This window comes from Eriocheir sinensis, chromosome 22, assembly GCF_024679095.1.
Source record: "Eriocheir sinensis breed Jianghai 21 chromosome 22, ASM2467909v1, whole genome shotgun sequence".
Lineage (NCBI taxonomy): Eukaryota > Metazoa > Arthropoda > Malacostraca > Decapoda > Varunidae > Eriocheir > Eriocheir sinensis.
Window position 1 is genome coordinate 12,212,293 of NC_066530.1, and position 23,216 is coordinate 12,235,508.

The 23,216-nt window shown below is 41.4% G+C and overlaps 1 protein-coding gene across 2 annotated transcripts in view; it reads left to right on the forward strand.

Moving 5' to 3' along the window:
* Positions 1-20,764, forward strand: part of LOC127002069 (follistatin-related protein 5-like) — an 85,376-nt gene extending 64,612 nt beyond the window's left edge. Inside the window, exons 7-21 of one of the 2 annotated variants that reach the window (XM_050867512.1) lie at positions 598-807; positions 1,241-1,381; positions 2,042-2,174; positions 5,176-5,333; positions 5,739-5,865; positions 7,135-7,232; positions 7,345-7,540; positions 7,955-8,098; positions 8,535-8,650; positions 9,337-9,447; positions 9,698-9,802; positions 10,276-10,426; positions 10,754-10,951; positions 12,171-12,317; positions 13,024-20,764. In XM_050867512.1, coding sequence (XP_050723469.1) covers positions 598-807; positions 1,241-1,381; positions 2,042-2,174; positions 5,176-5,333; positions 5,739-5,865; positions 7,135-7,232; positions 7,345-7,540; positions 7,955-8,098; positions 8,535-8,650; positions 9,337-9,447; positions 9,698-9,802; positions 10,276-10,426; positions 10,754-10,951; positions 12,171-12,317; positions 13,024-13,253 — 2,265 coding nt within the window. In that variant the 3' untranslated portion in view covers positions 13,254-20,764. The remainder of the gene's footprint in view (positions 1-597; positions 808-1,240; positions 1,382-2,041; positions 2,175-5,175; positions 5,334-5,738; positions 5,866-7,134; positions 7,233-7,344; positions 7,541-7,954; positions 8,099-8,534; positions 8,651-9,336; positions 9,448-9,697; positions 9,803-10,275; positions 10,427-10,753; positions 10,952-12,170; positions 12,318-13,023) is intronic. The other variant, XM_050867514.1, reaches the window with a different exon arrangement.
* Positions 20,765-23,216: the final 2,452 nt, after the last annotated feature.

A 23,216-nucleotide genomic window follows, 5' to 3' on the forward strand; every position in this document is an offset into this window, starting at 1 on the left:
TAGTAGTAATTGCAGTGATGGTGGTGGTGGTGGTAGTAGTAGTTGTAGTAGTAGTAGTGATGGTGGTGGTGGTGGTGGTAGTAGTAATTGCAGTGATGGTGGTGGTGGTGGTAGTAGTAATTGCAGTGATGGTGGTGGTGGTGGTAGTAGTAATTGCAGTGATGGTGGTGGTGGTAGTAGTAGTAATTGCAGTGATGGTGGTGGTGGTGGTAGTGGTAGCGGTGTGTTTAAGAGTAAGAATAAAAGAAAATCTAACTCATTCATGTTATATTATGTTCCTTTCTCCTCTGTGACATTCTCGTTTTCCCTTTTTTTTAAGAAACTCTAAGGACTGATCGAGCCATATTTAACTTAACCTTTCCTATGAAAGTAGTAATAATCTTCTCCCGAAATTGACCCCTCTTTTGGCCTCTTGCTCTGTTTTTCTTTTGTTGGAGCAGCGCTTGGCAAGCTTTTTTTGTTGCTAATTTGTTTTAATGCCCTTGAGCTGTCTCCCATGCTGTAAAAAGAAAAAAAGAAAAAGTAGTAGTAGTAGTAGTAGTAGTAGTAGTAGTAATTGCGTGTTCATTCTGAGTAATGAAATAATGTACTTTGCAGGGTGGCGGTGCAGTGCTGACCACACGCTCACCCTTAGAGAAGAAGGAGGAGGAAGTGATGCTACAGGATGAAACCACCCCCCGCAAGCCGGGTGAGCAGCGGGAGGGCCCACCGCCAGACAGCAGCAGTGACAGCAGTAGCGACGGCAGCAGCAGCAGCAGCGCCTCTCCCAGCAGCCTGTGTTCATTGCAGCAGTATGAGATTCTTAAGGTGACTCAGTCAGGCCATAAACCATTCTCTGAGTAGCCTCTGAGTGGTGGAAATTGCTTGCTATTAAAGGCTCCAAATTGCATTGTTTGTAGTTTTTCCACTTTTTAAGATAGTGATAAGTATTGTGAGATTATTTTTCGGACGTTCTTCCTGTTGTGTTTATTAGTAACCTGCTAGATGTAGAAAGCCCAAAAATATCAAGGTGTTCTGTCTCTCCTTGACCTCTTTTATGCAGCTGAGTTTGATTCATTTATTCCCAAATCACGAAAGCTAAATCCAGGCATGCTAACTCTACTTAATCTCTTTTTTACATTTGAATATTTGCTTACTTCTTTTGCACAGTTGAAAATGATACATCAAGTCAATCTAAGTTTACTCAAGTCCCCCTTTCCACAACATGCAGTATCCCTCACTCCTGTGTTTTGCCCCCCAGGACAACCTGCTTCTGTACCACCACGCCCGGCTCATGGCAGAGAAGGGTGGAACCTCCGAGCGCGAGTACCTGGTCAGCCTCATGTTCTCCAAGTTTGACACCAACAACAACGGGGCACTCGACCGCTCCGAGCTGACACAGGTGAGCTGATGATGGTTTGTCTTAATTGGTGTTATCAGGAGGTAAGTATGGGTCAGGTTACAAATATTAAGCTTTTGCATGCCGTATATAGTTTGATATTCCTCCAATCTATATAGAGTTTAATATCTGCTGCCCAAATCATAGTAACGGTTCACAAACTCACACTGAACACCTTTTTAGCCTGTACATCCTTTTTCTTACGTCCAAGAATTGTATAACTGATCAGGATGAGTGGCATAAACTCTTTCATAAGTATTTTCAGGAGTTTCTTTCATTCTTTCATTAATTCTTTCTTAACACACTGTCTCTTTTAAATCCTAGACATTATTTGAGTCCACCCTCTGCTACATCATGACTTCCCTCTTTCAATTTTTGCACTGTCCTTTTTAAACTTTTTCTCACAAATTCATTCCTTTGTATCGTTAAAACTGAAGTACTAGTGACCAGGACAAATATATTTACTTCAGATCTCCATTTTCTGTTGAATCGTAGCTTGCTCTTTTCTTCTCCCTTCGCCTTTTGCTTTACAAATTGAAGTAAACCTATTAGGAAGATATTAACTCAGATTTATTTTCCTCTACGTCATGGCGTGCGTCCTCGGTGGTGGTGATGGCGGTCATGGCGGCGGTGATGGCGGCGGTGTTGGCGTTGGCGGTGAAGGTGTCGCAGGAGGAGGAGGTGAGTCGCCTGGCGGAGGACTGCTCGCTGGCCGACCTTCTCCACTACGACGACACCAACAACGATGGACAACTCAACCTCAATGAGTTCTATACCGCCTTCAGTAAGTTGTACAGTAAGTTATCATGCCTCCCGCTACCTGTTACCGCGCACTCACACCTTCTCACCCTCATCCCTCCTCTCCTCTCTATGTGTGACTTCATTTTCTTCATTCTAAGTTCTCCTGTCTTTTATTTTCTTCATCCAAGCTTCTTCCTTATCTTCCTTTCCTTGTGTATTCTTTTTCGTTGTTTTCATCTAAGTTACTTTCTTCTCTTCCTTCCTTTCTCTCCTTTTTATATCGGAGTTTTCATTTTCTTCATTCCAGCTTCTTTCTCTTCTTCCTTCCTCTCTCCATATTTTCTCCATACCAGTTTTTCCTCACATATTTTCTTTTTTCTCATTTTTCTTCTTTTCATTCATTCCTCACTCATTTGTTTTCTTTTCTTTCTTTTTACCGTATCTTTCTTCCTTTTTACTTCTTTTTATGTCGGAGTTTTCATTTTCTTCATTACAGCTTCTTCCTTTTCTTCCTTCCTCTCTCTCTATTTTCTCCATACTAGCTTTTCCTTGCACATTTTTTTCTTCTTTTTTCTCATTCTTTTCCTTTCTATTCCCTCCTCGCTCATTTGTTTTCTTTTCTTCCTTCCTCTCTCCATATTTTCTTCATACTAGCTTTTCCTCACATATTTTTTCTTCTTTTTCTCATTCTTCTCCTTTCCATTCCTTCCTCACTCATTTGTTTTATTTTCTTCCTTTTTACTCTTTTTGGCTTTCTTTTCCTTTCCTGTTTCTGTTGTTCCCTGTTATCTTCACCCTGGTTTCTCTCTCCCTCTCCCTGTTTTCTTTCTTTCTTTTTTTTTACCTGTTCATTAATTTTCCTCCACTCCTTGTTCTTTTTTGCTGTCATTTCCTTTATTCATTACATCTTTTTTCCTCTTTTTCTCCTTTTGTTTTGTTTTTCCTTTCCCCTTTTCATGTTCTTCCATTTTCTTTGTTCCTTTCCTTTTCATTCCCTCCTCTGGTTCATCTTTTTGTTCTGTCTTTGTCTTTTCCACTTTTCTGCCTCTTCTTTTTCTTTCTTTTTCTTTTATTTTTATTTTTATTTCCACCATTTCATCTGCTCCCTGTTCATTTTCCTTCCTTCCTTGTTCTTTTTTTATATCATTTCCTTTATTTATTACATCTTTTTTCCTCTTTTTCTCCTTTTTCTGTGTTTTCTCTTTTTCTCTTCCCCCTTTTCATCTGTTCCTCTTGTAGTGAGCCTCCCATAACTCCCTCTGCCGGGGGGTACCTCTTTGGCCGACTGGTAAAGGAGTGGCTCTCCCGTTACGCTGGTCATGGGTTCGATCCCCGGCGCCGGCAAACCTTTCCTTGTCTGGATTAATTTCTCGTGTGTTTCGTTACACGCGGTGGTCGTCTGGGAGTGTTGTAAAGAGAAAAAATTCCGGCATTTCACTTTGCTCTTCCTTTCTCTCTTTTTACTCCTTTTTTTCTCTATCTTTTTCCTTTTCTCCATTTTTTCTCTTTATTTCTACCTTTTCACTACTTCTTTCTTCCTTTTTCCTTCCCTTTCATTCCCTCCTGGATTTTTTTTTCTCTATCATCCTTTTATTTCTTACATTTTTTTCCTTTTTCTTTTTTTTCTTTTCCTTTCCACCATTTCATGTTTTCTTTTTTCCTTTCCCCTTTTCATCTGTTCTTCCTATTTCTTTGCCCTTCCTTCCTCTCTTTTTGCTCCATTTTTCTCTATCTTTTTTTTTCTCCATTTTTTCTTTTTATTTCTACCTTTTCATCTCTTTTTTCTTTCTTTTTCCTTCCCTTTCATTCCCTCCTAGCTTTTTTTTCTCTCTTATCCTTTTATTTATTACATCTTTTTTTCCTTTTTTCTCTTTTTTCCTTTCCACCATTTCATGTTTTCTTTTTCCTTTCCCCTTTTCATCTGTTCCTCCTGTTTCTTTGTCCTTCCTTCCTCTCTTCTTACTACTTTTTACTCCATCTTTTTCCTTTTTCACTTTATTTATTTTTTTCTTTCTACCTTTTCACCTCCTTTCTTCCTTTTTCCTTCCCTTTCACCCTCTCCTAGCTTCTTTTTTTCTCTCTCATCCTTTTATTTTTCTATATCTTTCTTCCTTTTTCTTTCCTTTTCTTTGTGTTTTCCTTTCTTTTCCACCATTTCATCTGTTTTCTGTTTATTTCTCTTTCACTGTATTTTGTTCTCCATGTTCCATCTCTCTGTAGTTCTGCGGCTCTCCCTGTGCTCCTACTATTCCTCCCTCCCTCCCTCCCTACCTCAGTTTCTCCCTTGCATTCTCCCTTATTCCTTGTCCCTGCTGCATGTTACCCTTTCACCCTTCCTGGCATGTCTCCCTGTTATCTCCACCCTCGTATGGACGTCTCCCTCCACCCTTTGTAGCATGTTTACCCCATTCATCCTCTCACTCCCTTCAGCATGTCTCCCTTGTATCCTTTTTGCCATGACACCCTTCTATGGATATGCCTCCCTGTCACCCCCTTGTAGCATGTTTCCTGTTCACCCCCTCACCCCCTTTGGCCTCTCTCCCCGCCTTCCCTCGTAGCATGCTTGGCTTGCTTGCTCCTGGCTGGGTTAGATTTCGCATACCACAGAGGTTGAGCATAAAAAGTAGCTCACTAACTCTCATTTGAACACCTTTTTAGTAAGCAATCACAGTCGTATAATTTCCCTCTTTGATAGTTATAGATCAGTGCTCTTCATGACAGCCACATGCACGTACGATTGATCAATTTAAAAAGAAGCTCAACTGCCACTTTCTTCATCCTAATATTCACTAGAGTATAAATGCAAAGTCTTGGTGGCATTTGATTTGATTTGACCACTTTGTCTGGACTATAATGTCTGTGTGGTCTAAATATCTATGTAAATCTCCGTAAATCACAAAACTTCCTCCAGGCTATGACGAACTGTCCGCCCAAGTTGAAAAGCACTGATCAAGACTTTCCCTCCAATCCACCACAAGAAAGCTAAATTAACTTTCTTTACCTCGCTCTTTCTTCCAGCATCTCCCTTCACTTTTCCCGCTCATTCTCTCTCACAGGCGTGTCGGTGGTGTCCCTGGATAAGGCCCTCGAGGTGAACCAGGTGTCAGCGCGCGTGGGGGACAACCTGGAGATCAAGTGTGACGTCACTGGCACCCCGACGCCCCCTATCGTGTGGCGCAGGAATGGGCTGGACCTGGCGGCACTGAACTCTGAGGTGAGGGAAAGGGGAAAGGGATGGTTGGAGATGAGGACAGAGAGAGATAGTGCAAAGAGGAGTGGAATAGAGAAGAGAAACAAAGTGGGAGATGCAGTAAAGAGTAAGGAGGGATCGGGGAGGGAGATGAGAAGAACAGAGAGAGAGGAAGATGCTTGAAAGATAAGTAGGAGAGAGAGATGAGAGGAATGGTTTGTTTTTTATTGCCCTTTAAGCTGCTTTCGTTGCCTTTATCTGCTTTTCTGCTCTTTCTATCTTCTTTCCTCTTCCATTGCTGTAAAAAGACGTTCCTCCTCTCGCTCCTCCTCTCGTTCCTCCTCTCGCTCCTCCTCAGGCAGGATATGGTTTTGTATGGAGGCTGAGTTAACCACCTAATCATCCACTCACTAACCCATCCACTCACAGGACATCCGAGTGTTCATGGATGGCTCGCTGTACCTCACGCGGCTGCAGCTGGTCCACGCCGGGAACTACACATGCCACGCCGACAGGAACAAGGACGTGGTACAGACGCACATCCTCACAGTGCACAGTAAGTACTACCAAGGAGCTGTTTAGAGTTGCCATCATCCCCTTCAGTCATTACTAGTCCACTGCAGGTTAAAAATGAGGGAGTGAATGTGTGGATAAGGAGTACAAGAACTGGGAAATTGGAGAGACTTCTGCCATAGCCATCCCCTTTGAAGGAAGTTCACATGAGGGCACAGGGCATTTGTTAACGGCTTTTAGGCGTTACTTTTAATGTGGTTTGTGTTAAGTGTTATTTTTAATGTTTAAGGCGCGAACTGCTATCTCACGTCAGGTCCGGTGTACCGTTGCCTGCTTTCACAAGTTGATTGTAGTAGGTGAGATAACACAATAGCCTTTTAGTTAAGTGATGTGTGGCCGAGCGGTAGCCGTTTATAAGTTCACTTTAGTTCACTTTAGTTCTCTCTCTCACATGGACAGTCAAAGATGTGAATAGTATTTTAGCTATATTAACAGTATTACACAAAAGTTTACAGTTTTGCGTGAGCGAGTCGCACGAAATCAGAGACAGCCACACCACAGGCCGCGGGGCAGCGGAGCACCGCTCGCCTGCCCGTCACCCGTCTTCTCTCTTCTTCTCCGCGTTGTTCGCCCGTTTTATTTGCTTGTAGTTCGTCCGGAAGGGTGGGGCTTCGGTTGATGACGGCTGATGAAAGTCATCATTTGCTGATCCTAGTGTCAGTTCATCACAGCTTCCCACGGCCAAAAGCACGACGTGTTGTTAAACATCCTGTTGTGCGACACCGACCGGGTGTCGCCACACTTAGTCATACATACACATGTACATTATGATATACACATTACACATTGGATATATAGATAGACAGAAGTGGGAGAGTATTCTTGTGAAAATTTACATGAAAGTGTAGTATAGCCTCAAGAAATAGTACCTCTTTACAATGGAAATAACAGAGGACCACATTGGATATAAGAAGTATTCATATATATTTTCCCTTTCTATCCTTGGTAAATTTATTTACTAATACTTTGTCAAATAGAAATCCAATGAAACCATTTTTAGCACCTTGTGAAGTTGTGTATGCAGTTTAGTAAGTGCAGCCTCCTGTATCTGTATTTCTTCCTGCCTTCAACTGAAACACTTTCAAGAGGGGAATATCAAGACTCCTCTCCAGATTACTCCGGCTTCTCTGTTTTGGATCATTTCTACTAACACTATTTTTGGAAGCTGAGCCTTGTGACTTTTTTTGTTACCTATTTTTCTGTGTCCTTGAGCTGCCTCCATTCGGGTAAAAAAAATTTGTTCCTACTCCAGCCGTGCCCACCGTCCAGGTGACACCACACATCCAGAGTCTGCGGCCTGAGGAGGAGGCCGTGATGAGCTGTCGGGCCACTGGTGAACCATTCCCCAAGGTGAGTCTGCCCGTGAGAGTGCTGATGTGTATTCCTGCCATGTGTTTCTGTGTTTATCTTGTCCTGCGTTTCACACTTCAATATGACATTTGCACACTGCTTTGGGCCGCAGGTGGACTGGCTGAAGAATGACGAGCCTCTACGCGTGGACATCCCCCACAAGTACCAGGTGGTCGGCAACGGCACACAGCTTAGGGTCCGCAACATTGGCTACGCAGACACTGGCGCCTACATGTGTCAGGCCACCAGCGTTGGTGGCATGGCTCGCGACATCAGCTCTCTCATCGTACAGGAAAACCCAGCCCCAAGTATGTGATGCACTTATGCTATTGTGATCTTGTTAGTGTGATAAACTGTGGGTCATGTTTCTACTGACTTACCTCGGTATCCATATTTATCCAGTATATATTTAAAGACGTGAAAAGTCCTCATTGGAACCATCTATAGATTCAGCCTGTTCTTTTTGTCAAGAAATCGATATGGGAAGTGGACTTTCTTGACATCTTTTTGACATATAGGCTTTTTTTCTCTTATATAGCCTAGTAGGAGGACAATTATTACTGAACACAACTTTGGTTCATCACACAGGCCTTGAAATCGTCTACTGTCCCCATATCTAACACAGCAGATCTCATTTAGCCTGTCAGGAGGGTGATTATAAATGAACGCAGCCTTGGTTCATCACAGCAATCAAGGCATCATCCCTTTCTCCTCCTCCTCAGCGGGTGAACAGCAGGAGAGCAGAGTGTTTGTGCACCATGACTGGGGCATCGCTGTGTACGAGCCAGACGAGTGCCGGCTCTTCCACGTGATCCAGGGCACCGACGTCATTCCCGGCACGCAGGAGTATGTGTGTGGCGACAAAGGTGGGTCTCAGGGTGTTGTAGATTCTGGAGGAGAAGATACAGGTGTTCTCGAGACTGTGTCCTGAAGTTGATCTTAATGATGTAAAAAGATGAATATAGTGGTCTTGTTTTGCTTGTCAGTGTTGAAGGCAGGTTCATATTTTTTTATTGTTTTTACTCCTTGATTTTTTTTTTATGTATTTGTTTGTTGTGTATTTTAAGATAGTTATTACCCTAACCCTTACTGTCCCTCCATTTCTATATCTGTATTCGCTTGTCTTAATTCTCCTCTCTGATTGCTTACACTTTCATTTTCTCTTCCTTGACATCTCAGGTGGGTGTTTGGGGACTGCTGAACAGGTAGCTTATAGTGTCTACACCCCTCCCTCTCTACCTGCCTCATCTCTTATAATAATAATAATAATAATGATGATAATAATGGCGCATCCCTCGGCAGGCACCAGATGTTCCTGGGGCCGGGCCATCAACGTGGCTGAGCGCTACATCTACGTCACACAGCCACTCCTGGACCGGGTGCTGGTGGTGTCCGTGACGCAGATGGTGGTGGTGGATGTGAGTACCGTTTGGTCTTGTTCTTGTGTATTGCCGGTCATAGAGGGGTTGTGTTGAAGTACGAGGGATGATGTTGGTGAATAAGATATGAGAGTATTTAAGAAAGGAGAGTCAAGGGAGAAGAAATTACACTTTGAATAGACTTATAATAAACGCAACTTATAACAATGTAAGCAGCTGTACTTGAGTGTTGCGTAAAAGTAAGACGGAGGATGTTAGAGAATAAGATTTGAGAGCATTTAAGAGGAAATTTACAGGGGAAGAGGATTGGAATACATCTTGCATAGTGTTAGAATAAACCCTACATACAACACTGTAAACTGCTGAACTTAGGTGTTGTGTAGGAGTAAGGTGGATGATGTCAGAGAATAAGATTTGAGAGGATTTAATAAGAGAAGATTTACAATGAAAGAGAGCTGGACTACATCTTGACAAGCCTTAGAATAAACCTCACATTTAACACTGTAAGCGGCTAAACTTAAAAGGTTGTCCCACCAACAATCAGTACACTAGACATCAATCATATCTATCACCTCATTTTGCATTTTATATCAACAAGCTTTTATTCTTAACATCGGACCATCCTGCGCACTGAGAACCCACGAGGACACATGCAGATGACAGGAAAAAGACCAATAATCCATAAATGACAATAAGTCCTTGGTAATATCTTCTACCCTCTCCAGGTGATTGTAACGGACCAGTACCCTGTTGACCTGTCCTACGTACCCAACTTGGACCAGGTGTGGGTGCTCAACTGGCGCTCTACCAGGGATGAGGGAGGCAAGACCATACAGGTAAGGATACAGTGTGGTGGGGAGAATCATTGGTAAAGTGGATCAATAGGACAGAGGTCATGTGGAAGAGGTGGAAGTGTGTCTGCGAATGCTGGTGAAAGGGATTGTATGAACAGAGAAAACTTGTATAGAAATTGTTATCATAGCCACCTCAAGGAGAGTAGCCAAAGAGAGCATCAGGGCATCAGAGTTGTGGACAGATGAACAGACACACCAAAAATATTAAGTTACTATCACAATTCTTCCCCAGGTGATTCGCGACGCTTCTCAGAAGAAGAAGCACCACACAGTGCACCCAGAACCCATTGATGGCCACTTTGATCTTGTGGAGAACCTCTTTGTTCCTTCCACTCAGGTGTGTGATAATACGTATCAAATGTTAAAGAGATTCAGACTGCTCGAGCAATAGGCAATCATTAGTTTAGCTCAATCTAGGTGGCAGTCTTTTGTGTTAACTAGAAATCCATCTCTGAGATCCTCCCTATGAAATCTGTTTTATAACTTGAAATTTTGAGGGTAATACTTTCAAAACAAGTTGGCAATCATCACTCAAGCCCTACAGTTCTATGTATAATTTTTAATACTTGAATACGAAAAGAGTTTGTCAAGTTTTATATATTGACAGTAATCACTTGTGTTAACTGAAGAGAAAACCTTAATTCTGAAGCTGACATATTAATTTGAATCTTCCAAGCAGATAAACAACTAGCTATGAGGCTGTGTGTATGTATGTTATATTGATAACTTGTGTTCACTGAAGAGAGAACCTTGATTCTGAGGTTGCACTTATAATTTTAAGGCTAATAGTAACCTCTACCACCATTTCAGGACCTTGGACATGAGTTCCACCACGCCTATGTCACCCACACCAACCAGCGTGGCCTCTACAAGCTGGACCTGGCCAACATGAAGTATGTGAAGACTGTTGACCTCACGCCTTACAACTGCGTCCCACAGCATCTGGTCTTCTCCTCTCTACGTAAGTGTTTGACTTCAGGGCAGACTGTGGATATCTTGTCCTTACTGTTCCTGCGTTCTCTTCCCAAAGTAAACTTGGCCATGCTTTCACCTTCTTACTTGGTGTAATTTTAGGTGGAGCAGTGTGTTGTGGGCTCTATAGTTTTATATCTTGTTTTTCCCTTGGCCAGTCTCCCATGTATTAAAAAGAAGTAGTAGTAGTAGTAGAAGTAGTAGTCATCTTTTATGAAATCTATCCATCTTTTTGGCCTTCCCATAAACATTATAAACAATAAACAACACAAAGAAATCCAAGAAGCCTGTTTGAGTGAGCTGGTGCTGCCCACAGATGGCCTGGTGGTGATGAATTGCCAGGAGCCGGTGACAAGAAGGCGCACAGGGCAGCTGGTGTTGGACTACCTGACAGACGCCGTGCTGAGCCACAAACCACAGCTCACCGGCGAGCCCCACGTGGTGCCAGACTCCTCCCTCGCCATCACTGTCGACACACAGAACCACGTCAAGATCGTCGTACAGAAAGTCACAGGTTCGTACCAGAGCAATAAAATAGAAGAGCTTGGCCAACTACATCATGGGTGACATGTTGCTACCCAAAGAACCACATGAAGTCCAAGTTGGTGCTGATACAAGTACAAATGATTTTCTTTTGTGCTCTCGGTCTTTTTAGGATCTCAAAGAAGTATGTCAAGCTAAAAAAACTATTGTACAAGCATCATTTTTAGTTTCATGCGTCTCTTTTGGTGACTGCTCTTTCGGCCACCTCTTCGGATTCTTTACCAGAGCAGCGAGTAGTAGGCTCTTTTTTTATTGTTGTTTCCTTTTTTTGTGCCCTTGGGCTGTCTCCTTTGCTTAAAAAAATAAATAAATAAAAAAAAAAAAAACATTGCACCTGTGATCAAGTCAACCAAGCTCTCCTATTCACTGGCTCTCATTCGTATTACTGTATATATCTAAGGCAGGACAAGAGTGACATAAAAGAATGATTTACCCAGTGAATAAGCACTGATAAAACGGCAAGGTTAGGTCGTTGTTTGTCAGCTGAGAATTTAAGTAGATGCTTAACGTATGCTTTCAGTTCATTCCTTCATATGTGTCTGTGATCACGTAAAGACTGGAACCATCAAGCTGCCAGTGTAAATTTGGAAAAGTTTGTTATGATGGTTCCTCCTTGTCAGCAGAAAACCAGAAAAATACTTAACATATGTAATTAGTTTTTTTTATACATTGATTTAAGTAGGAATGTTAAAATTAGTATGTCAGCAGAGTAATTGACAAATGCTTATAAAATGTTATTAATATTTTATACAATGATCTAGGTAGGAATGGTATAATTGATGCTATATGTCAGCAGAAAACTCCATAAATATTGTCAATTCATAGAATATTTTGTTCTTTTGAAACTGATATTACTACCTTAACCTGGTAGCTGCGGGGATCATGTTTCTTAATGGTCCCTCTAAGCGAGAAAAATGAGAAAAAAATCATCACTCACACAAGCCATTTCATAATATATATCGACGCATTTGTGATCAGTTTATGCATCATCTATTTTGGGGGGTTTGTATTATGGCACAAATTTGGCCCGTCGCTGCTACCAGGTTAAAAAGAACTCATAGAGCAAACATTCTTACACAACCCCAAGTATACTTTCACAAACTGTTACATCACAAAGCTGACATTCTCATTGATATTAATTTAAATAACTCCGAGCTAACACTTTCCCATCTCTTCTCCGCCTGCTGCAGACCACGGACTCGACTACATGTTTGACGTCACCACAACCCTCAACGTGAGCGATGTGACGTTCTTCCCCTCTCGCCTCACCCACAGCTATGACCTGTTCGCAGCATCCACAGACAAGGACGACATATTCTTCCTGGACCTCCACACTGGTGGGTCATACATGCACGGCTGTGATATCTCCATCAAAGTAATGCAAGAAAATTTTAGCACTATTTAAAAAATGTATGTTTTTATGTTAGATTTCAGGTGTTAGCAAGGATTTGAACTTAGCAAAATAGCTGCTGGTGATGTATTTCTTAAACTTGTATGTCATTATTAGTCAGATATATGCCAATTTCAGACCACTAACAACTAGGGCAACACTCTCCATTATCTTTAGGTATTTTATGTTTTTCATCATCGAGTGTGTGTGTGTGTGTGTATTTACCTAGTTGTGAAATACAGGAAAAGAGGAAAAGAGACTGAAAGGCCTGTTTAAGTCATAGGCTTTTGATTGCTTAGTTTGTTCCAAGTCTTCACCTCAGCAGATGTGTGTGTGTGTGTGTGTGTGTGTGTGTATATACCTACTGGTGCAAGGCTGTGTTAGTTGAAATTGTAAGGAAACAGTTGCAAAAGTTACCAGTAGCTTTATGGAAGTATCAAGAACAGACATGTCCCATTCTACCACAAATATGTGCCTGCTGAAGAACACTGAGGTGGAATTCATTTATATGATGCGCTTCATTATCAGCAGTCCAGTGCTTGCCTTCTGCAGGTAAAGTGGAGGTGAACAAAATCAGGTGTAACACTGAAGGATTTGTTTCAAGCATTCTCATGGCACACTGCAGGAGTAATAACATGACCTGCCTCCCACAGGTAAAGTTGAGATGATCACAGGTGTCGGTCGGGCCATGTCGGCCGACCATGCCCAGTGGAAGAACACCAACCGACCCATCGTGTCCTCGGGGGTGTTTGGACGCTTCATGGTCTCCCCGGCAGAGTCAGCCATCTTCGTCATCAATGGCGAAACCAGAACAGTCAACTGCGAGATCGGCTCCCTCTTTCACCCTCGCCTGGCTGTTTGGGTCACCAGGAAATACATTTAAGTTGATTTAAGTCGTTGTCGCTTCACTCTTCACCACACACTCAATAGGACTTACCTTTCACCTGGAATGAACAGACGTACGTAGTTAGTAAGCATAATTGTGAGGCTTAAAAGAGGATAAACTAGATTGCCTATAAATATAAGATCACCAAAGAAAAAAAATGAATTTGACTGAAAGAGCTGTTTAAGTCATAGGCTTTTGATTGCTCAGTTTGTTCCAAGTCTTTACCTCAGCGGATGTGTCGGCTTGTGTTAGCTTGTAGAATTAGAGGCGTCAAGCTGTCCCTGGGTGAAGTAGAGTGTTGACTTGCTACACGTTGTGGTAAGGAGGAGTGCTGCAATGTCGCCTATTCATCATTCTTTGTATATATATGTCAGGCAAACTGAGCGCTCAACAGCAGTAGTTCTTGGCCTTTTCAAAGTGATGAACCCTTAGAAAATATGGTGAGTCATGGACCACTCCCTTTGATTTACATTGATGAGAAACTGTTCTAGAAGTCACAGCTTGATGTCAGTTGTACATCTTCCCAACAGTGCTATCTCACTAAATTACACTCATCTTCAATAAGCTATGACTCTCATAAAGGCCCATATTCTCGACACTTTTGGCTCTCACAACAAATATTTATAAAGGCCACAAAGGAGATTAGTTGGGTGCTCATGAGTTTGTTTTCATGATCATGGTGCAGAAGCCTTGTCAAATGTCACTAGACTCATGAGACTTTCCATGGATATATACTTACAACCTCTATGAAAGCCTTACCAAATGTGGGTGTGTAAGCTCTGAAAAGTTTGAGAATATGGGTCATAATACCATCTACATTTTTACAGCAAGAAAGTGATTCAGACATGATTTTTTTGCATATGCACCCAGTTCACTGACCCCCTGAAGCCCATCCATGGATGCCTTGAGAATCTACAGACCACTGGTTAAGAAAGCCTGTCTTGACGGTTCTGTAAAATGCATATCATGTTTGCATTTATGTGTGAACTGTATGTGGTTCCAAGGTGCAGTGTTCAGTGTGCCTGATTTAAATATACACAAAGTAATGAGCAGGGGACGGAACAGAGACCCTTTGCACCAGAATTTTCACCAAGTTGATGCTCTACCTCATCAACGAACATTGTGATGCCAGGAATTTTAGTACCTGGGTGGTGGTGGGTCACCTCGAGGTACACTCAAGGAAGAAGAGCCACAACAACTCTCCCTCAAGTGCCCAGACAGAGTGTGTTTGCTAGTCTGTACGTGCCATTCCATCCAGTACTCATGTTGGGGGAAAATGACTATTGAACGGTATAGGTACCCAAGGGAAAATCAGCCATCTAGAAGGTGCACTGAGGGATCAAAACAAAGAGACAAAGCGATAAAAACTAAGCTGGGAAACATTAAGCCTTCGCTCTTCTTCAATTCTTTGGTTCATTCTTCCTCCTTTTCTTCACTCATCTTGAAGCTAACTTTTGGTGCAGATGCCCCTCTGGTTCAAGACGCCTCATATATGGTACTTTGTTTTTGTGGCTCAGTTCAATTTTCCACTTTTTCCCTCTTGACATGAGCACTAGTGTGAATGGTGTTTATGGACTGCCAGACACACCCTACAAGAGTTTTGGTGGCTGCATTCAAAGACAGAAAGACAGATGAAGACCTGAGCTGGTGTACAGTGCCATTCCATTACTGTTCTGTCAGTGTCTTGTGCTAAAAGAAAAAAAGTACATATTGCGGTTGTGCTTCATAAACAACAATGGCAAATTTATTTTTAGCTCTACTTAACTTTGTAATGAGAAATGAAAAAAAAAGAGTATGTAATGTAGTTTTGCTCTGTGACTAACAATATTGGTAAAATTTTCTCAGTGCAAGTCAAAAATTAATTATAAATCCCATCTGTAGTGATAGAGGCATAGTGAAAATTCATGCATTTTGCTCTGAAAAGTACAATGTAGGCAAGATTATCTCAGAACAAGCCCCAAAATTAATTATGAATGCCATCCATAGTGATAAAAGTCATAGAAATAATACCATTTTACTTAACTAACAGCAATGGAAAAATCAACTCTTGCTACTAATTGATTCTCTAAGAAAGACAATAATTAGCAGTACTGGCAAAATTATCTCTTTGCTACTCATCTTCATAATGAAAATAAGTTCATAATACCATTTTGCTATAGAAGTAACAAACGCCTCACATTTCCTCGGCTTGAACCATTCAGCTTCGTAACAGACTTGGTAACAGTAAAGCAGCTTTGCTCCATAAAGAACAAAGTCGGTAAAATTATCTCAGAACCTCTCAGTTTTGTAAGACTCAGCATAATGAATGCAATTTTCCTCTATGAATAACAAAGCTGCTAAAATTATCTCCATTTGAACCACTCAGCTTTTGTAACAGACTCGGTGAAAGAAATGTAACTTAGATATAAATGATAACGTTAGAATTATCTCAGTATGAAAAAAGGTATTCCAAATGCCATCCATTCTGATACAGACAGTAAAATGAACGCCACAAAGCTGACAAAATCAGCCAAGTGTGAGTAAGTGTTATTCCAGGTGCCATCCAGCTATTCTTGTAAGTGCAGAATTTGTGTTTAATTAAGATTGCATACAATTCAATTATTCTAAGTCAACCAGTGAAGTTCAACCAAAAATAAATAATTACAAATACCAATACTTTAAGCACAGAATTCTTGTCAAGTTAACTAAGATCCCGTCAGGTTCAGTTTATCAGAATCAGTATAATGGAACTCACCTCTCCAAGCCTTTACAATACAAGGTCCAGCCATTGTTTTTAAGTGCAGAACTTTTGTTATAAAAACTCAGATTACATTTCAACTCATTTGTTCAAAACGAGTCAATTGAATTCAACTAACTATGCCTTTACAATACAAGACAGCAAGACCTACAACAATACTGATCTGGAAATGCCTCCATGTAATAGCATCTCTGAATGTCCCTCCTTCCATTTCATAGACACATACTAACATTTTCACCGTTGGAAATACCACAAGCTGTGTACTGAGCCAGGGTGTGCTTGCCAATCTGTACTTGCCACTCCATGTAGCACTCATATCAGGGCACAAAATGACTGGAAAACTGAGCCAAGGTACAACAATTGACAACTCAGCAGTATTTTTGTGTAGGAGTTGATCTTATGTAATAGGTGACCCCCTCAGGCAAGGCTGTAACATGTTCTATGAAGGAAAACTTTAATCCCTTAGAAAATTAGTGTCCATGTGAGAGTCATCCAATAGTAAGGTTGTAAGGGGTTATGAAAAGTTGGGTCTTTCTTTTCACCTCCCTCTCTCTGTCCACAAAGTCCCTCCAGCCGTCCTTGTCAATATATATTTTTTTGTCACTCAACTTTCTCCGATTTCTCTCCTCTCCTTTCTACTATCTCCTCCACTTGGGTCTTCCTATGGGTCATCTTCTTTGTGGTACCCATGCTAGTGCCTGTTTTGGAGATCTCTCCTCGTCCATTCTCTTTTGTGCAAAACATATGAAATTCTGAAGAAAATGCAATGGTGGCAAGTTTGGATATTTCATTATAGGTATTGGACTCAACTACAGAAAAGTTGGTCCCATCTTTTGCACCTTCATGTATAGACCCTCAGGTAAACTACCGAGACTGACCCTGTGAACTTGCTTTCGAAAAAATCCTTACAAAAATTGGCTCAGAGAAGTATCTATGATTTAGTCAAAGTTAAAACTGATAAACATTTTTAATTTTGACAGTAGTTGATTTTTATGCTTCACCTTAAATTTCCAGTCTTTCTTTTACCGTGGTATGAGTGGCAATAGGAGTGGTGCGTACAGGTGGGTGAGTGCACCCCGCAGTGGAGAAATCTTGCTTAAGTAGAAGTGTGTGTGGGTTTGCTGCCGCCAGAGTACTGTACCTATATCATTCCCTGCCTTACCAAGCACTCCTCAGTTTGCCTCACCCACTACAACAGTCGCTACATGTATGGATGACGGTCAACTTTTTACAGCATATTACAGACTGCAGTAAACCCTCTATTTAACGAACTAGTTTGGAAGTTCACCTAGTCATTATATATGATATATACACTATATATATCCAAAGGTGTTGATTTATTGAAGGTAGCATCTATATCTGTCTACTCTGATTCACATTCCTTGGAGTTCCCTTGAGGGGAGGCCATGGTAAAAGACTCTATTTGCTCCTATCTCACACTCCATCCTTGCCTTCTGTCCTCATTTTTCTGTCCCTTCTTCTTTCAAGGTTCTGTAGCAAATGAAAGCTAAAGATATCATTCACAGTGATTAATTGCTTTGATTTTATTTTTACTGTTTAAAAAGTATTGTTTTAATAACATGAAAGTATTATAATAAAAGGCTATATATAGCTACAAATTGCCAAGTGTGTTTATGTGGTTCGATAAATCCAATTTTTGTTTAGTAGAGGTTTGTCAAATAGAGGGTTTACTGTACTAGGAAAAATACTGTACTAATAATAATAATATAATGTTCTCTCTGTAAGTTAAGAATGTGAGGTGTGTGTGCACTATATTACTGTCACAAAATAGTCTAGGACTCGAGGATCATACATGAATGTACATACTATAAAAAGTCCTCTTTCTATGTAATAGCCTTCACCTGCAAAGACTCTATTCCCCGCCCCAGCGCCTCCCTCAAAGACAAGGCTCACAAGATGCCGCTGCTTTGTCACCTCATCCTCATGGTGTATTTAACTCAGAGGGGGAAAATGACATCAAATGCACTTTTTATCACCAACACACCATAAATGATTGATAATGATGACGACCAAAAAATGAATGTATTCCTGCCCTCAGAGGATAAGAGAATGCAAGGAAATACACTTTTTTATCAGCAGCTGCACGCTACAACTAATTGGTAATGACTGAATGATGAGTGACACAGCTGCCCCCACCAAGCTGCCCCGATGAAAAGGTTAAAGGCAAAGGAATGAAGGTGCGGCCATATGATGGAGCGATGTTTTTGACGGAGCAGCTGCGACGGACTATAGTTAAGGATGTAGGCGTTAAGTTTTCATTTTGTATTTATAACCATAAGCTAAAGTCTCGCATCTTTGAGTTGTTTCAGGCGTCATACTGTTTACTGTCGACTTAACAAACTCAGAATTCATGGAGATCACCACCAGCTGACAAATTCCACAGGCCCCAACATCAGTCTGTGGACTGCAACCATTACTTGGCAAAGTGTTTGCTTCTCAGCGCTGCTACAGCTCTTTTTTTATGCCTACTTCAGTGCATACTTTAAGACCTTGTGCATTAACGGACCTCCTCTCCCCCTTATTTGTGCAATAAGTCGAGAGCAAACAGTATGTGAGTTTTGGTTAGCTTAGCCCCCATGCAGCTTGTCTGAGTGGAGGAGGCAGAGGGCGGTCGTCCACATATCAGGTGACAGAACAGAACTCCCAAGTGTTCGCTCCAGGCCATCTGATAGCTCCGTAATGGCACACTTCATGTCTGTATAAGTCAATATACATATATAAATATATATATGATATTTTCATATTATTTGCTAGACTGGTTTGTAGTTTCCAATATAAAGCTGGCAGCCACAAAGACATACCATAAATACGTGTATGAAAGTTGATCCCATGTGACAGTCAACCCCATGCAAGAACCCCCATGGCTATGATATACTAGATTGAGGAATCAGTTTAATCTCCAGGAAAATACTGAATGTTCTAATGTAAACAATAAAATTTTCTAATGATTTTTGGCTAAGTTTAGGGGTCAACCTTTTCTGGAGGGTTCAAATTATACCTCAGTGGATCACATCATCCATAGCCTTGGGGTGCTCACTTTTACATGAGACTATGACTTCTGCACGCGTATAATATGGCACCATAGATACGCGAGTTAAAGTGTATTCCATGTTCCCCAAGGCTATGGGAGGCGCAGCTGAGGAATAAACTGAACCTCCTAGAAAAGTACCAAACATACTTTGGTGGGATTCATAATTTCAGAACAGTTTCTGAATGCAAAGTTTGGTGAACCAGCTTCTACATGGATACTGCTTTGGTAGGAGGTTAAAAGTTATTCCTCAGTTGAACATTCTCATAACCTTCGAGGGTCAACTTTCCCATGAGATTGACTTTGACATGAGTATAATTTGGAAGCATGGAGTCAGTCCCATTAACCTGGCCTTAAGTAAAAAGAATCTTCAGGAAATGACTCTTACACAAGGTATGTACAGTCAGCCAAAAAAGTAGCAAATGGTCATGGATCAATTGAATAGATTTTGAGCAAAATCTACAGACTTGGTGTTGTGATGGTTAGGTGGGCACCAGTGGGTAGACTCTAGCTATTGGTACCCACCTAACCAATACAACACCATGTCTAAAGATTTTGCTCAAATTCTACCCCGTCAACCCACAGATGTTCAATACTTTTTTGGCGACTGTACATTAGATACAAAGCCTTCCTAGGAGGGACACACAGGTGGCAGCGCTCTCCTTGATATATATATATATGTGTGTCGAAAAATCATGAGGCCTGAAGGACTAACATAATCTAAGCTAAATGTACATAAAGTGTTGTCTTCTAGCCATCAATGAATGCTGTCCAAGAAAGGAAGAAATGGAGATTAAATTGATATTCCATCGTTCATTCAGCCAGAATCATTTCATCCATTACTGACATTCCCTTTTTTCCTGTTTAAGGAGTAGTTTTTTTCTTTCACTCAACTTGACAGCATGGTAAAGTACATCCCCAAGACTATGGCTTTTCAGCTGAGGAATATGATGCAACCCCTCGACAAGCAGTATCCATGTATGAGCCGACTCTCTAAACTTGGCCTTCAAAAGTATCGTAAAGAACGTTTAGCTTTTACACAACTATGAACTGTAGGCTACTGGTGTAAAATTATCTCCCGAAAAAGTCAGCCCCACTCCCAAGACTATATGATGTCTTTGGTTGAGAAATAAATATTACCCCCTGAAAGTGTGGTGTGCCTATAAGAGTTGGCCCTGTGACCATGGCCTTGAAATAATCATTTCAAAATTTTGACTTTTCCACAAGCATGTGCAGTTGTCACAGATGGATTTGAGGGTGCCTCGAGTAGTGGCTTCAAGTACACATTAATGTTGTCACCCTAGAATATTTAGTACCTAATATTGTTATACTACTGACAACAGCAACAAAACCCTGTAAATGACTGAAAAGTAATACTTATGTTTCTTTCAGAGCTGATGTGAGTTATTTTGCAGTTTTGGCATCACACAAGTTACTGTTCATTGCTTATAACATTCATTTAAATATTGAACATGCCGAGTGCTGAACAACCCCTATATATGATAGATGAACAAGACTCAATTCTGTGAGGCTGAACTGAAGCTTTGTGAGACAGTCGTTAACACAGTCACGTTTGTCAGCCCTTCCATCCTTGGTTACGTGCAGCTTGTGTTCCAGTCCCTGTGTATATCAGTGTAATTCTGACAACTGCGTGTGTACGTGCTATTCATATGTATTTAACTTTGTGATATGTACAACTGATTTTAATAAGACACATATATTTGTTTGTGTTTATTCTCCTAGTGACTGACTGCTGGAGCACTTGGACCTAAGGCCCACATCAAGAGTAGAAATTCTCCTCAGAGTACCTGGCCTGGCTTGTGAAGCTGAATATGATTACTGATGCTGCACAGAATTTATTAGCCTTTGAAAACTTTACAAGTATGCTCTTACTGAGCTTAAACTGGACACTAATATCTGCCACTGGTTGTATATTTTTATGTAAAACTATTAGTAGATATCCAGAGTTTTTGACACTTCAAGTCTGACATGTCATTTGACTGGCAGGCAATTAAAAATTAGGGAATCTCAAAAATATTCTTGGCCTCCCGTTTTCAGAGTTCCCTTGGGCAGCCAGGAATATGTGAATTTCGTTTCTTGTACATACTGCTGATGACCGGCAGCAAGGAAAGGTGACACCAAGATTTTAAACCACTGAATATTTTTCACATTATTGGGGAATGTTCCCCGATCTGAGCACCATTCAAACCATCTCTCACCAGGAGAAATAGGTACTCTAGTAAGCTGATCTGAGGTACACAAAGACTTTTCTCAAGATAAAAAAATGTGATCAGTCTTAATCTGACTATTAAATCTACACCTCAGCACAGTTAAAAGGGGCGTATTTTTTATTTTTTTTTTTTATTTACAGCAATGGAAGCAGCACAAGGGCGACAAAAACTTAAGATAAAAAAAGGCCACTAAACTCTAACCCAGTGAAAAGAGTCCAGAACGAGTGGCCAAATGGGAGATCAATTATGATTGGAAAGGTGTCTTTTTTTTTTTCTTTTTTTTTTTCAGAGGAACATCGACACCACCAGCAGCAACCTCACAGCCTCAGAAGCACAGACTGCCACAGCAAGCCACAGGGCAGCAGCACAAGGGAAGGGACAGCAGCAGTAGCAGGGGGAGGAAGCACAGCCACAGAGACCGCTAATTGCTCTTGACCCGAGGCCGATCAGAGGGCAACTGGCCGGTCAGAGGGCAACTGCCAGTCAGAGGGCAACTCTCTCTTTCTCTCTACTATCACTACTACTACTACTACTACTGCTACTTCTATTACTACTATTAGGTATTACTACTACTACTATTACTACTGGTCCACATTCTGTAATCTTTCTTCATACGCTCTGTTCGTCTCTTGTTCATTTCTTCATTTCATCGAGGATCAGGTCTCTGAGGCAATGGGCCATGGGATCGAACGATCATTATGTCAAAATATGCCCTTTGTCCACTACTACTATACTACTACTACTACTACTGCTGCTGCTGGTGCTGCTACTCTGCTACCCATCACTTACTCCGAATCCCTTCTTGCCCTTTCCATCCCATCCCATTTCTCCTCCCTTCCCGTTCCTTCCTCTCCTTTCTCAAGTTCCTCTAGTCTTGCTGCGTAATATACACGCGTTTCTTCATAAAGAAAATATATCGTGTGCTTGCATCTGTATATTCCCGACGGGCGTGAATTTCCGTTGATAAAATTATACTTTGGAAATCCATCTCTCCGGCGTAGCGTCATAGGAACCTCTGCCCTGTAAGGCTAAAGTCGCTTAACACACGGCTGGGAACTCTCGCTTCCTGCCTTGATAACTGAGGACACATGAAGTGAAGGAGGAGGAGAGAGAAGCCCTCAGAATAATAGTTACTTTAAGATGAATTTTTTGCTGAATAATACTGGTAAACTATAATAGGTGTAATCATGGCCGATTTTAAGGGGGGGGAGACTATATGGAAATACCCCCCCACCCCAAATCCCCTCACTACTGCATGATCCGAGGTAGGTAATATTTGTAGTGATCCATAATTGCTTAGCTGTCCAACATATGCTGATCCCCCCTTACCCCAGTTCTCCAAAAGAATCCCCTAATAGGTCTCTCTCTCTCTCTTCTTCCCCTCCATACTTAATTAAGCCTCCTCCTCCTCCTCCTCCGTCATCCATTTCCCCATTAAATCGCCGGTCAGTACTTTCACAAGGGGACGTACGTAATAAATTATAACCTTGACGAGGTGCCACCGCTTGCGCGACCTAGGATCGAACTGCCCGGAACCTGTCGAGGGGGTCCTGTAGTCCGTCAGGAGGGCCAATTAAGGTTCCCTGGAAGTCGCTAGTGTCCCCGAAGATTTATGATAGGCCTTACGAGCCACTAAATTGTATATATAACCCCCACTGTTCAATATATGTTAAGCAAACACACGGCTTATTTGGATGACGATCGACACGACGAGGTAGAATTTATATGTGCATAAGACAGTGCGACTGGGAACCATAAATGTAGCCACGTTACGGGGTAAAGGGGCGATAATCATCACACATTGGGGAGAGAAAAACTAATAGATCTAAGAATATGTGAATCAAGAAAACAAGGAAATGGAAGAATTACATAACATATAAATTCCCATTGCCTCTCAGGCTAGTGTTTTGGACCACTGCTACTGGTATCATGTAATCCAGTGT